Here is a 14,038-nt window from a genome sequence, read left to right as displayed (position 1 = left end):
GCCCGATTATCCTGTAGTGTTTACCCGCCTTAAGCTCTTGTGCCTGAACTCAGTACATTTGTGTTCTTTTAACTGAGGAGATCCAGGGACATTTTCACCTTGTTGAAAGCAGTCAAGTCTCACAATATGGCTCTGAAGACTTCTTTCCCCTTTAAAGCTTTTACCACAAGCAGAGCAGCTGAGAGTTTCTCTCAGGTGTGAAGCGACATGTGTTTGGTTAGACTCCCTTTTCTGCTGAATCCTTTACTGCAAACAGAGCAACTGAAGGGTTTCTCTCCTGTGTGAACCGACATGTGTGCTGTTAGATGCCATTTAAAGCTAAAACTTTTACTGCACTCAGAGCAGCTGAAGGGTTTCTCTCCTGTGTGAACTAACATGTGTTTTGTTAGATTCCCCTTTAGGCCACATTTTTTCCCGCACTCAGTACAGCTGAAGGTTTTCTCTCCGCTGTGAACCAACATGTGTGTGGTTAGATGCCCTTTTCTGCTGAATCTTTTACTGCAAAGAGAGCAGCTGAAGGGTTTCTCTCCTGTGTGGACCGACATGTGTTTTGTTTGATCCCCTTTATGGCGGAATCTTTTACCACAAACAGAGCAACTGAAGGGTTTCTCTCCTGTGTGAACCAACATGTGTTTGGTTTGATCCCCTTTATGGCGGAATCTTTTACCGCAAACAGAGCAGCTGAAGGGTTTCTCTCCTGTGTGAACCAACATGTGTGCTGTTAGATGCCATTTGAAGCTAAATATTTTACTGCACTCAGAGCAGCTGAAGGTTTTTTCTCCGTTGTGAACTGACATGTGTTTGGTCAGATCCCATTTATGGCTGAATCTTTTACTGCAAACAGAACAGCTGAAGGGTTTCTCTCCGGTGTGAACCGACATGTGTCTGGTTAGATCCCCTTTATGGCTGAATCTTTTCTCGCACTCAGAGCAGCTGAAGGGTTTCTCTCCTGTGTGAACGAACATGTGTGTTGTCAGTTCACGTTTAGTTTTGAATGTTTTACTACACTCAGAGCAAACTTGTGATTTCTTATCAGTCTTTGGTCTCTTATTGTTAAAGTTTTTCACAGATTTTAAATTTGAATGATTGTCTCTGGTCTCTCTCCAATCATCACTGTCATCAGTCTCAGCTTCTGAAGCACTGTCAGTCTTTGGTTGGAAAAGTCTCTCTGGATCTGAGCCCCTGGCTAGTTCTGGTCCTCCACAGTCCACTTCATCAGCCCCTGTTTCCATTTCTTTAGCTTGCCCTTCATGAAGCTGTGAGGACAGAGGTTTCTCTTCATCTTCACTCTTCACAGAGACAGGGGTGAAGGTGAACTTGGTGGTATCAGCCTCCTCCAGTCCTTGAAGCTGCTCTCCCTCCTGACTGCTCCACAGGTCCTCCTGTTCCTCTTTAATGTGAAGGGGCTCAGTGACCTCTTGGTCCAGACTGGAGCTCCTCTCCTGCTGCTCATGGTGAAAATCTTCTTTACTCAGTGGCAGCTGCTGGACGTCTAAAGGAAACACTAAAAACACACAGAGACATCAAGGTGAGCTGTGAATTTACATTTAAACCAATCTTGAAGTAGTGATTCTTGATATCATCATTTTAAGTGACCCCTTTAAAAGTCCTAGTTTTACCATCAAAGTGTCCGCCTAATAGTTTATTATTTGTGTCAATAGACACAGGAATGCAGAAGCAACAGCATGTCAGACTGTAAACTTTACAGGTCAAATCTTACAATGACTGAATCTATCGGTGCTTGAAGTTGAGAAGCTGAGAAACAGTCCAGCAGTCCACTACTCTTTTCTGATGGCTGGTCTGGCTGTCATTAAAGTCATTGAAAACAGTTAAAGGCTCTTTACACAGAAACAACTTGATATAAAACTGAATGTTGTTCCATTTTGGCCATTACTGTACACATAGACAGCATTTTGGGAGGCTGCAAACACAAACTGTTGAATCGGGGATCCAGAGTGGATTCATTTGAAAACCAGAGCTGGTGATATGTAGCTCCTGTGAGGATGATGGCATCACAAACCCATTCAAACACATGTATTACATTCCCACTCCAATAGTCATGTGTGCATAGGAATGTACAACAACAATGGCAAAAGCATTGAGAAATTGAACAGATTTTTTAATGCATCTCTTACAAAGTTTAGATTTGCTTCACCATTATGCATAAATAACATGACTCCCCTCTCCTGCATGATTTTAAATCTGGACTGGAGCAAGAGGCACACGCTGATGATGGGGTGGAAGTCTGATTTTCTTAAAATTGAAGAGTTTTAATAAAGGCAGTAATATTCTCAATAATTTGGTGTTACCATGACTCTTGGCTGGGCTGTTCACACCTGACAAGATCAGGTGTCTCCAAATCCATCTCTAGTGACCACTTGCAATAGTCCCTTAATCTTTTCGCAAAACCACAAGGATTCTAAGTGACTAAGCACTCTGGCGGTCATCTGAGATTCAAAGAACCGTAGTTACAGATGAAACTGTTGTTCTATTTCATCCCTACTGACTGCCAGAGGCGGTGCTTCAGCACTGGATGATTAATACTAACAAAGTCATGAGGAATCAACAGGAATGGCCAACCAGCACATACCTCAAGATCAAGAAGTAGAACAGTGTTGATGCAGGACCGCCTCTAATGGATGGGATGTTGCAACATTCACCCTGTAGAACCTGGGAATATGCTGAGAGGCCGCTACACATATGACATCAAGGAGCGCACCTTTCATGGCAGCCCAGACTGTAGCTCTGCCTCTTGGAGAGTGACACCGTAATCCAGACGGTGGTGGGTGACTGCCCAGGGTCCAAATTTCTTATGTAACACACCAACTGCTAAAAAGCTTCCACCTGTTAGCGTACACAAGTCACATGGATGGGGCTTGTGCATTCATAATAATAAACCTGACGTTGTCGCTACACCCAGACCAGGCTCCTGTTGTCCCTCCAGAGACCATACCTAGAGCTGGAGGTGACCTTGGGTTCGGATGCAATATCCAGCCCCCCAACTGGGATAGGGATCCTTCCTGACAGGGAGTTGCGGTGGCGAGCTGCAGCAGAGCCTGTGCAGCAGAGAAAATCAAGTCGTTGCTGGCCAGAATGGGGCCACCGGGAGCAGTCTGTGGCCCTCCTGAAGCATCCTCAGGAGTATCGGAAGTATGAGAGACAAAGGGGAAATGCATAAAGGAGGACATTCGGCTAGTTATGAGCCAGGACATCCATGCCCAGAGAACTGGACCTGTCTGCTAGGGAGAACCCCAGAGGGCAGTGGGTCAACTCTCTGCAAGCAAAGAGCTCCACCTCTGCCCTCCTGAAGCACCATTCCCCTGGTGGAGGTTTCTGATGGGAAAAAAATTGTCTACCAGGTTTTGTCTCCCTGGTATGTACACAGCATGTAAGCTGACCAGTTCCGGAGGTGCCAAGGTCAGAATCTGCTGGGCCAACTGCAACAGTCTCACCTAATTGGTCCCCCAAGTGTTTGATGTTATACACAATAGAGGTGTTAACTGACTGTACCATAGCATGTTACCTTGTCAGAAGTGGAAGGAAATGCTGAAGGGCAAGGTGCACTGCCATAAGCTCCAGCATGTTCAACCCCACCCATTGGGGAATGCGTCTGTGCAGACGGTTTTCTGGCGAGACGGACAGGCACCCAGGGGAACGCCCGTTGTGGTAAAGTCCCTGTCCCTCCAAGGGGTGAGGGGAAAAGGGCATTATCGAGACACTAACACTCTCCTCTGTCTATGTCTGAGTTGTGCTGCCTCCAGAACAAGGCTGGCCAGCCACATCTGCAAGGGGTGGTGAGACAACAGCCCCAGCAGAACCACACCTGAGGCACTGGTTAGCATACCCAGCAGATTGAGAAACATGACAAAAGGCAGACACATGCCCTGTTGAAAGGCAGGGAACAGAATGCTGTCCACCCGCTGAGTTGACGGACAAGCAGTCACAGTAATGGAGTCAAGAGCCAACCCAACAAAGGTGGTGACCTGTGACGGGGTCGGATTGCTTTTGCTGAAATTTACCTTGAAACCCAGACGATCTGCGTGAGCAAGTAGAAGAGCCATGTCCTGGACCACCCAGTCACGCATCGGTGCAAAAAGCAGCCAGTCGTCCAGATAGGGCAAGATCTTCAGGCCCCGTGCCTGCAGAGACGAGAGGGCTGCTGCAAGACACCTGGTGAACACCAGGAGCAATGGAAGCTCAACTGCAGGCATGTGGCAGAGCCAGAACTTGGGTGCATCCTGCACAGCAGCAAAAGCCGTACCATCTGAAGTAGGACGAGAGAAGCTTTATTGTTCAGCAAGCATGCAGCTCCTTCAAATACTCGCAGTCCCCTGAGCCCCAGTGAGCCTCCAGAGACCTGAGAGCCCATCTCTGAGGCAACAGAAACAGACTCGGCAAGGCTCCACTAGAAGTGGGTACCCAAAGCAGCAATAGCAATAGCATCCTCATCATAACCAGTAACTGTGTCCTGAGGGCTAGAAGTAGAAGTGCCCTTTCCCCCAATTCCTGAATGCAGGGCCTGAAGGACAGACTAGACACCTGGTCTAGCTCAGCTGTTTTCCGTTCTGTCTGATATCTCATCAGACCTACACTTCTTAGCCCTCTGTTCTTTGGCAGGTACAGTGGCTTCTGCCATGCAACGCTTGTGGCTGATAGACTGGCTTGGTATCAGCAGGTCTGAAGGGGAGCCCCCAGGCAGGTGTGACCCAGACACAGCCTCAGTGAGGCGAGCAGCACAGACTGCTCTGGGCAAAATACTGCAGTTCATGCAGGGGTGGCCAAATACCCATTTTTGACCGAGGCAGTTTCAGGGCCGGTTTCGGAGCCGAGGCACTCAATCGAGAACCATTTTTTCGTGTTTAGACTGCGATTGAACCCGGCTCCCAGCCGGGAAAACCAGTTCCAGAGAATCATTTACAATCTGAAACATCCTTTTTAGAAGGACAACGTAAGGAAAGAAATGGCTTGGAACAGTGTCATGAGTGTCATGTACAGTGATGTAAATGTAAAGAGAAATATGAAGTTATTCATTTACATTTACAAATGTATTAACAACGGTAAAATGGCATGGCATTTGAGGACTGTTTATTGTTATTTAATACAAAATTAAACTTAAATAAAAAAAATTATATAAGATAATTAAGTATTTTGACTTAAAGTTCAAGTAAAATGTTATTTAACAATGTTTTTGTCATGTTAGTTGACATTGTACAATTAATTACATTCAGCTTTGAGTTTTTTGAAAAGGGCTTTATAAATAAAATGTATTATTATTATTATTTTCTTAAAAGTAGAAATTAACTCAAACTAATTTGCTTTGCTTAGTTATAAAGGTTTCTGAAAAATACTGTTTAAATAAAGTCTACTGTTGGAGGATGTCATGGACTTTTACAACAGACACTTTTTCAAACTGTTTTATTTTCCACAGTAATTCCTCACACTGTTTCACAATTATTTGCAACATTACAGGCAAAAAAAACCCCAAGGCACCCACAAGGTACAGAAAAAGAAAAAAGCTAGATATTTACAAAAATTTTTAATTTTGTCTGCAGTGAGGTCTTTAAAGTCTCAAACCATCCTGTCCTGTCAGGACACAATGCCTTCGGGGGAGGTGAAGTATGTTGCGAAGCACTCCCTTACAGCACATGGATCTCTTGAAGCCCTGTTTCCTCCCATGTGTCTCACAGGTGCCATGGTCTTGCCAAGCTCCTCAGCCTCCTCCAGCAGCCTTACATTTTCTCTAGGGGCAAGAAGGAAGTTATGGAGGATGCAAGCAGCCACCACAACCGTGTCCACATTTTTGGGGTGCAGGTTAATCCTGCGATGAAGGATCCTCCATTGGGATGCCTGGATGCCAAAGGCATTCTCAACCAACATCCTTGCTCTCGAGAGTCTGTAGTTGAAAATGCGCTTTTTGTGGCTCCGATTCTGTCCAGGGTAGGGCCTCATTAGGTAGGGCTTCATGGGGAATTCTTCATCGCCAACCATCACATGAGGCACATCCCCTAGGTGAGCTGCCCCAGGCAGAGAGGTACTCTGCGGCACATGCAGTGTCTTCCTCTCCCTACCTCTCCCCAAATCAGAACCAGCATACACCCCCCGTCACTTGTCCTCCCAAAGTCTCCCAGCTGAATGAACCTGAATTTGTAATCTGCATCAACAAGGGCCAAAAGCACAATAGAAAATGTATTTTTATAGTTCAAATATTGGCTGCTGGACAGCGGTGGTGCCATCAAGGGCTCCGAGGCAGTTAGGAAAGTTCCATTTCTCCTAGAAGCGCAGTGCCACTTCCTTCCAAATGTCTGGGGTCGACCTGGGTAGGAAGCTCTCCATCATCACCTTTCCTATGGCTGCACACACACCATATGGATGGAGTTGTTGACAGTTGTGTGGCCCAGGCGGTAGTGAAAAGCAAGGCTGATCAGGGAGTCCCCAGAAGCTAAGTACCTTTGAGGGAATAGAGAAGAAAAAACATTTGTTACATAAAAGTTACAAGTTACATTTGAGATTTATTTATTAACATCTTTTTTTCCTCTTTTCAGTTGATCTTTGCAAAGCAAGATGGCGAACACTGCGGGATGCCTTTGTAAAAAACTGTAAAAGGGTCTCTTCTAGTGGATCTGCAGGAGGCACTCAGAAAGACTGGAAATATGCCGATATTATGTCCTTCCTCCTGTCCCACTTACAGCTTAGAAGGTGTGTATGAAGTTACAAAAAGAAACTGTGATAATGTCATTGATGACAATATGAACTATTTAAGTATTAATGGTTAATTGCAAAAATCTGTTTTATATATTATAATTATGACCCTCCTTGGCACAAAATTCTTATGCCATCAATTATTTAGTAGGGCTGAGTTGATTTTGTTGTTTGTTTTTATCTACACAGTTCAAAAAGCAACTTGATGCAGCATGATGACGAGAGATCGTCAACCCCTCTCTCATTCTGTGGATCAGATGAACAGCCAGGGAGCAGTGGGACCATGTTGTATGAGGGACAGCCACCACCATCTCCAGCTGACCAAACAACCTCTGGGGAGAGGGACAGGCCCCAGAGGTCCCGTAGCCCGAGAGAAACGGGGTCAAGACGGGGCTACACCACACACTCAAAGAAATTTTGAAAATGCTGACCAATCTTGATGGTACAGCCCAACACCTCCACCAGTGCTACATTCAGCAAATCCAAGCGGATGGAGCATGGAAACAGTCCAAGTGCGACCTGCACCAGATCTCTCCACCCCCCATCTGCATCCACCAAGGCAAGGGAGTTTTTCACAATTGAATCGTCCTCCACAACCCCCACAAATGTATCCCATAGGCCCATTCACTCAAATGCTAGCTTCAAGCAATGATCTACAGTGGGAAGACAACAGTTCCCCTTATACTACTTTGTAAATATGTAGTCATTTATATATACACTGCTCAAAAAAATAAAGGGAACACTTAAAAATTACAATGTAAATCCAAATCAATCACACTTCTGGGATATCAACCTGTCCAGTTAGGAAGCAACACTTATTGTGAATCAATTTCACCTGCTGTTGTGCAAATGGAACAGACAACAGGTGGAAATCTGAGGCAATTGTCCTGGCCAATGATAGACAGAAGCTCGTCCATTTGCTCTGCACTCATTTGAAAATACTGATGATGGCGTTGTCTGTCAAGCCGAAGTTCAGCCACAAGATGATAAAAATCACCTTGTTGACGTCTGCGCTGGTTCAGTGGATGAACCCTATGCAGACTCCTTCTCCTTCTTCCTCTCCTCTGCAGTCTTGCAAGTAGTAGAAGAAGGGCCGATGTTCTCCTTCTATGAACAGGCACTGAAATATATAGAATAGTTATACGGTGTAAAAAGAAAATCAAAGCAATTAATCACTGCCTGTTATACAACAAAAAAATGGAGAACAATGCTGTAGCTTATCTACATTAAACGTTCCTATATTGTTGCAAAATAAAAGAGAACTATGGAGCCCCTGAAGTCCCAAAAAGAAATATTTTAACTTGTGCGCACAAGTTATTATGTTGTGCGCAAAAGATAATTATAACCCTTACTAGTTCAGATGTGTATTGTAATCATAAAGCCGAATGGGGCAAACTAATTTAATTCAGTTGTACTTGATATTATAGCTGCTCTTGTAGACATAGTACAGTAGATGAGCAGAAATCATCTGCTTTGCTGGCAGACACGCCCCTTTATTGAACATCACTCACTGATTGGATGCTGTAGCGGCTCAGACTTCTCTGAAACTTCACATCACCTGCGTTTAAAAAACGGCAAAAAGATGGACCTTAAAACAGTCCCTAAGATAATAAACACAAGTCAGTTTATAAACAGGGGGTATGTGATGAGCTGAGATGAATAAGTGTTTGATGTGAGATTTAAGCACTAAATACTAAACATAAAAGCATAATCATGAAATCAACATAACAGAGGATTACTCCTGAGTTGTATGGGCCAAACTGTTTATTTCAGATTCACCATGAGGAAATAGAGTCATATGCCTAATATCATAGGTAGAATAGACATATTTAAGCAATTAATTAACTTGTGCGCACAAGTTGTAAAAGAAAAATTGTGGGGACTTCAGGGGCCCCGTAGAAAACAGTACATTAATAAAAGCAATTTTTATAGACTACTTACCCATGGTAAAAGCACAAAAATATCGAAAAAAATAGACCTCTCCAAGCAATTCTAAACTTCTCCAACTCCTTCGGTGGAGGACGATGACCAAATCTGCGTTTATTGGTGTTCTTATACCAGGTACATCGTTTTTCTCACGCGATCGCGAGTTCTCGTAACTTCATGGTCTCGCGACTACAGCCATGACGTTTCTGCTGCGTGCTGCAGACTGTAGACGCAACCGGTGGGTGTTGACGGACGACAGAGCATGGAGTCAAAAAGCAACGTAGCGGAGACGGACACGGATCTGGTGGAAGTCCTGTGTTAGGCTGAGTTGAAGAATCAGGGAGAGAGAGGGGAGGGGGTAGAGGGGATATTTTGCTATGCTTGTTTTATGTGGTATTTCTTCAGTTTATCAGGTATTTTCTTTAATCTGTATTAGTATTTCAGTCATTTGTATTGTGTTTGTTAATTGTAATTGTTTAATTGTAAATGTATGTTTTAAAGTCAGGGGGAAGTGTCACTACGATTACACTGGTGTGGGAGGAGACTGAGATTCAGCAGTGAGTGTGTGTATGAAGGTGGGGTCAGGTTGTGTCTCCTCTGCTTGGCTGCTGCGGTGATTGCTGCATCAGCTACAACCTGTGGATCTCCTTTGTCTCCCAGGAATCGGCTTCATGCTGTGTGAGACTCTTTGTACATGTGTGGACTTCAGTAAAAAGAAAAACTAGAGCTCTGGAACCTGTTGTCTCATGCTCCTTATTCTTCCATCCAGTTCTACACTCTTCTGCCATCGGTTTCCATCCAGTTGGTGAGGGTTTATCCACACCCAAAACCCTACAGACACAATCAGCGATCAGTAAGCAGAGATAGTTAGCAATTTGACGCTAACGCTCCCACAACATACACTGGAGTAAACCTGCAGGCCAAAAGATGAAAAGGGACTGAGCACCTGATGTTACCGGAAGATACTATTTCACCGGGGTCATCAGGGGTCACATGTTGCTATGTTGGTGTCATATATGATTTATATGAAGAACAAGTAATGTTAACAGTCCCAGCAGTTTTACTACAGTGACGCTTTACTGTAGCTGAGAGGATGGCTGTTTTTGAAATCGCCTACTATACTAGCAGTACGTAATGATTTGGCCAAAATTCAGTATGCAGTAAGTAGTATGTGGAAAAGAGTAAAATCTGCAGTATGCCAAAACTCCCCGGATGTCTACTGATTCAGGAACATTTCACAGTATGCATCAGACCAGTCTCCCTCGCGTACCGTTTCCCAGAATGCACAGCGCTCGTTCCACTTTTTATTCTTTTTTGGCAGGGGGGAACTCCGTTTTTAAGTGCTGTGAAAACTTTTAAAATACATATAAACCACTTCTTAACTTTAAGTCATTAGTGATGCTAAAACATTAGTGATGTTTTTTTTAAACCAGAAATCTAATGACGTCTGGCTCAGCATGCTGCGTAACACATCGAACAGAACAGTTATATAACATACTAAATTCATATGCAGCATATAGTAGGCAGTACCTATTCGTAGGTAGTATGTACAGTGGGGCAAAAAAGTATTTAGTCAGCCACTGATTTTGCAAGTTCTCCGACTTAGAAAGATGAGAGAGGTCTGTAATTTTCATCAGCGGTACACTTCAACTATGAGAGACAACATGAGAAAAAAAATCCAGGAAATCACATTGTAGGATTTTTAAAGAATCGATTTGTAAATAATGGTGGAAAATAATCATTTGGTCAATAACAAAAGTTCAACTCAATTCTTTGTAAACCTTTGTTGGCAATGACAGAGGTGAAATGTTTCCTGTAAGTCTTCTCCAGGTTTGCACACACTGTAGCTGGTATTTTGGCCCATTGCTCCATGCAGATCTCCTCTAGAGCAGTGATGTTTTGGGGCTGTTGCTGGGCAACACGGACTTTCAACTCCCTCCACAAATTTTCTATGGGGTTGAGGTCTGGAGACTGGCTAGGCCACTCCAGGACCTTGAAATGATTTTTACGAAGCCACTCCTTCGTTGCCCGAGCGGTGTGTTTGTGATCATTGTCATGCTGGAAGACCCAGCCACGTTCCATCTTCAATGCTCTCACTGATGGAAGGAGGTTTTGGCTTAAAATCTCACAATACATGGCCCCGTTCATTCTTCCCTTAACACGGATCAGTCGTCCTGTCCCCTTTGCAGAAAAACAGCCCCAAAGCATGAGGTTTCCACCCCCATGCTTCACAGTAGGTATGGTGTTCTTGGGATGCAACTCAGCATTCTTCTTCCTCCAAACACGACGAGTTGAGTTTTTACCAAAAAGTTCTATTTTGGTTTCATCTGACCACATGATATTCTCCCAATCCTCTTCTGGATCATCCATATGCTCTCTGGCAAACTTCAGACGGGCCTGGACATGTACTGGCTTAAGCAGGGGGACACGCCTGGCGCTGCAGGATTTGAGTCCCTCTCAGCGTAGTGTGTTACTGATGGTAGCCTTTGTTACTTTGGTCCCAGCTCTCTGCAGGTCATTCATCAGGTCCCTCTGTGTAGATCTGGGATTTTTGCTCACCGTTCTCATGATCATTTTGACCCCACAGGATGAGATCTTGCGTGGGGCCCAGATCGAGGGAAATTATAAATGGTCTTGTATGTCTTCCATTTTCTTACAATTGCTCCCACAGTTGATTTATCCACACCAACCTGCTTGCCTATTGTAGATTCATTCTTCCCAGCCTGGTGCAGGTCCACAATTTTCTTCCTGGTGTCCTTGGACAGCTCTTTGGTCTTGGCCATGGTTGAGTTTAGAGTCTGAGTGTTTGAGGCTGTGGACAGGTGTCTTTTATACAGATAACCAGTTCAAACAGGTGCCATTAATACAGGTAACGAGTGGAGGACAGAAGAGCTTCTTAAAGAAGAAGTTACAGGTCTGTGAGAGCCAGAAATCTTGCTTGTTTGTGGGTGACCAAATACTTATTTTCCACCATAATTTACAAATCAATTCTTTAAAAATCCTACAATGTGATTTCCTGAATTTGTTTTCTCATTTTGTCTCTCATAGATGAAGTGTACCTCTGATGAAAATTACAGACCTCTCTCATCTTTCTAAGTGGGAGAACTTGCAAAATCAGTGGCTGACTAAATACTTTTTTGCCCCACAGTAGCAGGCCATTTCAAAAACAGACAATGGTTTGGGGCAGTTAGAAAACCTGGGCTTGCTGTATGATGTTCGCTCAGGGCTGAATGTTCAGAGCTGATAATAAAGCCGAGTTAAATGAGAAAAGCCTTCCCTCGATACATTCTACTGACCGCCCTCTGGGGGTCAGTAGGGATCAAATAGAACTCTAGTGATGCTTCTTACTAGGGAGCCATACAGTTCTGATGAGTACAAATGATATTAATCACATCAAAATCATAACTTTTGTTAAAAGTGTTTGCTTTTGATTCAAAGGTTACAGCACCTTGCCACAGGTGTCAGACAAACATGTTGGGAAATGAAAAATGAACCTATTTACAGTTGTGGTAATTAAATGAGTACACTTACTCCAGTACTGTGATTAAGTACTGTGAAGTGTTTCCCATCTAGACTACTTCATACCTCCTCTCTACTCCATTTCAGAAAGAAATCTCTTACTCTCAGCTCCACTATATTTAATTGACAGCTTTAACAGGACATTTAACCCCAAAATAAATATTCAGTCGATATTTCTGAGATAAAGTTTCATCAGACCTTCTGTTGAATGTGAACTCATGCTGACAGAAGGTCTGATGAAGTTTTACAGACCATTTTACATACGTCTCTGCAGCTCTCACACTAGGAGCTTTATTAATCATGAAAATATTACAAAAAGCATTTGAAATACAACAAGTGTTTACAATCAGGCCAGCGCTTTCCAACCTCTAAGGGTTTTGACATCATGCAAAAAGCAATGTGTAGTTAACGTCATATTTCTAATGTCCATTGTTTTCACACTTTCACCAGATAATGACATTTTCCACTAAACTTCTTCTCACATGGTTTCTTTCAATAAATGATTAGAACTGTATCCATCTTTCTCAGTAATACCTCCTTTAAGTGATTTAGGATTTTTAATGCAAGACTTTTTCTTGCAATTGAGTATTTAAAGGATTACAATTAATGCTAGAACTAAAAATGAAGATTATTTAGGGAAAAAAGTCTGTTTATTAAATGAATAAAAGGCTGTAACTGGCAGTGAGTCTGCTTTTTAGCAGTGGAATGATAGATACACTACATTACAGAAATTATACATTTTTTAAATTCATAAAATATCATTTCATGAAAAAAATAAAAGTGCAGTAGTTACTGTTCTACTGTTATATGCCTTGTTATATGCATTCTGATCACATTACTCACCCAGTATTAGTCTACTTCCATACAGCTCTGTTGACTCTTAGTTTGTTAATTTGATCACCTGTATCCATAACCTGCTCCAAATAATTCATCATTCTAATTTAATATTTTCAGCCTGTTTGTGCGTTTCTGCTCTGTGGCCTTTAAATGCCCATTCTGAGGAAAATCGTTTTTTTAATTGCATTTTTACTGTTTAAGTAGTGAAGGAGTTTTTATAAGACTTCTACAAAACATTTGTTGCGTATATTTGGAAAGCTGTGTTATATCAGACACATTATCATCATCACAGCACAGCCACTAAAGATACTTTAAGTCCACTAAACTACATGGTTTACTGAGCAGGAGCTAGCTGCAGCTAACTCACTCTGTGCGTCTCTAAAGCTTAGCTAAAGGCTCATCTCTCTGAAACATCATCAGGAAACACGTTTCCAGCAGAGCAAAGAAAACCAACCTGTCAGATCCTGAAACCCGGACATTCTCCACACGTCAAGAGTCCGAGAAGGAAAGAAAACTACACGCTGGTGTCTTTGCAGAGAGGACTGCTCCTGTCAACATCTATTCATGCTAACTGTGCTCCGCCGGAGATTGACCTCGTGACCCGGATACTAAAACACGACCCTCATCCGGCCTTCAAAATAAAAGCACTTAACTCAAACTTCTTTTATGGGCACTGTTTCGGATGTCTCAGTTATTACTGTGATCTAACTGTTAAATTTGGATTTGGACTATGTTTAGAATGCCCAGTGACTTCTTACAGGTTTTTTTGTTCCTGTCGTTAGGGGACAGGACAGGACAGGGTAAGCGGTGCTGTTCTAATTTTTTGTATTCTATTTTCCTTTGGTTAAATGACTGGAGTCTAGGTTCATTCTTTTATATGAATGCTTGCACCTTGATTAATTCCTCAATATTCAGTACAGGTTTCTCAATTACTTTCCAGCTTTGTAGCTCTTATGTCTGGTTTATTTAAACTCACTACTTGGAATGTCCAGGGATTGGGCCATGTAATTAAAAGGAAGAAGATTTTAACATATTTAAAGCACTACTTCAGGAAACA

At 43.0% G+C, this 14,038-nt stretch overlaps 1 protein-coding gene and 1 long non-coding RNA gene across 2 annotated transcripts; one reads left to right on the top strand and one right to left on the bottom strand.

Annotated features, from left to right (window-relative positions):
• Positions 1-6: 6 nt before the first annotated feature.
• LOC117823917 (gastrula zinc finger protein XlCGF57.1-like) lies at positions 7-13,602 on the bottom strand. Its single transcript, XM_034699194.1, has 2 exons — positions 13,436-13,602; positions 7-1,504 (listed from the first exon to the last, which is right to left on the bottom strand). The coding sequence occupies exons 1-2, from the start codon at positions 13,458-13,460 to the stop codon at positions 192-194; spliced, it is 1,338 nt and encodes a 445-aa protein (XP_034555085.1). The 5' UTR covers positions 13,461-13,602; the 3' UTR covers positions 7-191.
• Positions 5,622-9,360, top strand: LOC117823918. The gene is made up of 2 exons (XR_004633516.1): positions 5,622-6,696; positions 6,889-9,360. It is a non-coding gene; the product is annotated as an uncharacterized LOC117823918 (long non-coding RNA).
• Positions 13,603-14,038: the final 436 nt, after the last annotated feature.

The sequence above is a fragment of the Notolabrus celidotus genome, chromosome 13 (genome assembly GCF_009762535.1).
Source record: "Notolabrus celidotus isolate fNotCel1 chromosome 13, fNotCel1.pri, whole genome shotgun sequence".
Lineage (NCBI taxonomy): Eukaryota > Metazoa > Chordata > Actinopteri > Labriformes > Labridae > Notolabrus > Notolabrus celidotus.
Note: the sequence above shows the minus strand (reverse complement) of the source record. Positions and strands in the feature narration are given on the sequence as shown.

Excerpts from the sequence above, each read along its gene's own strand:
- LOC117823917 (XM_034699194.1), bottom strand. The coding sequence starts at position 13,460 with ATGTCCGGGTTTCAGGATCTGACAG. Across the intron at positions 1,505-13,435 it reads CGGGTTTCAGGATCTGACAG|TGTTTCCTTTAGACGTCCAG; the intron begins GTTGGTTTTCTT and ends GTGTGTTTTTAG.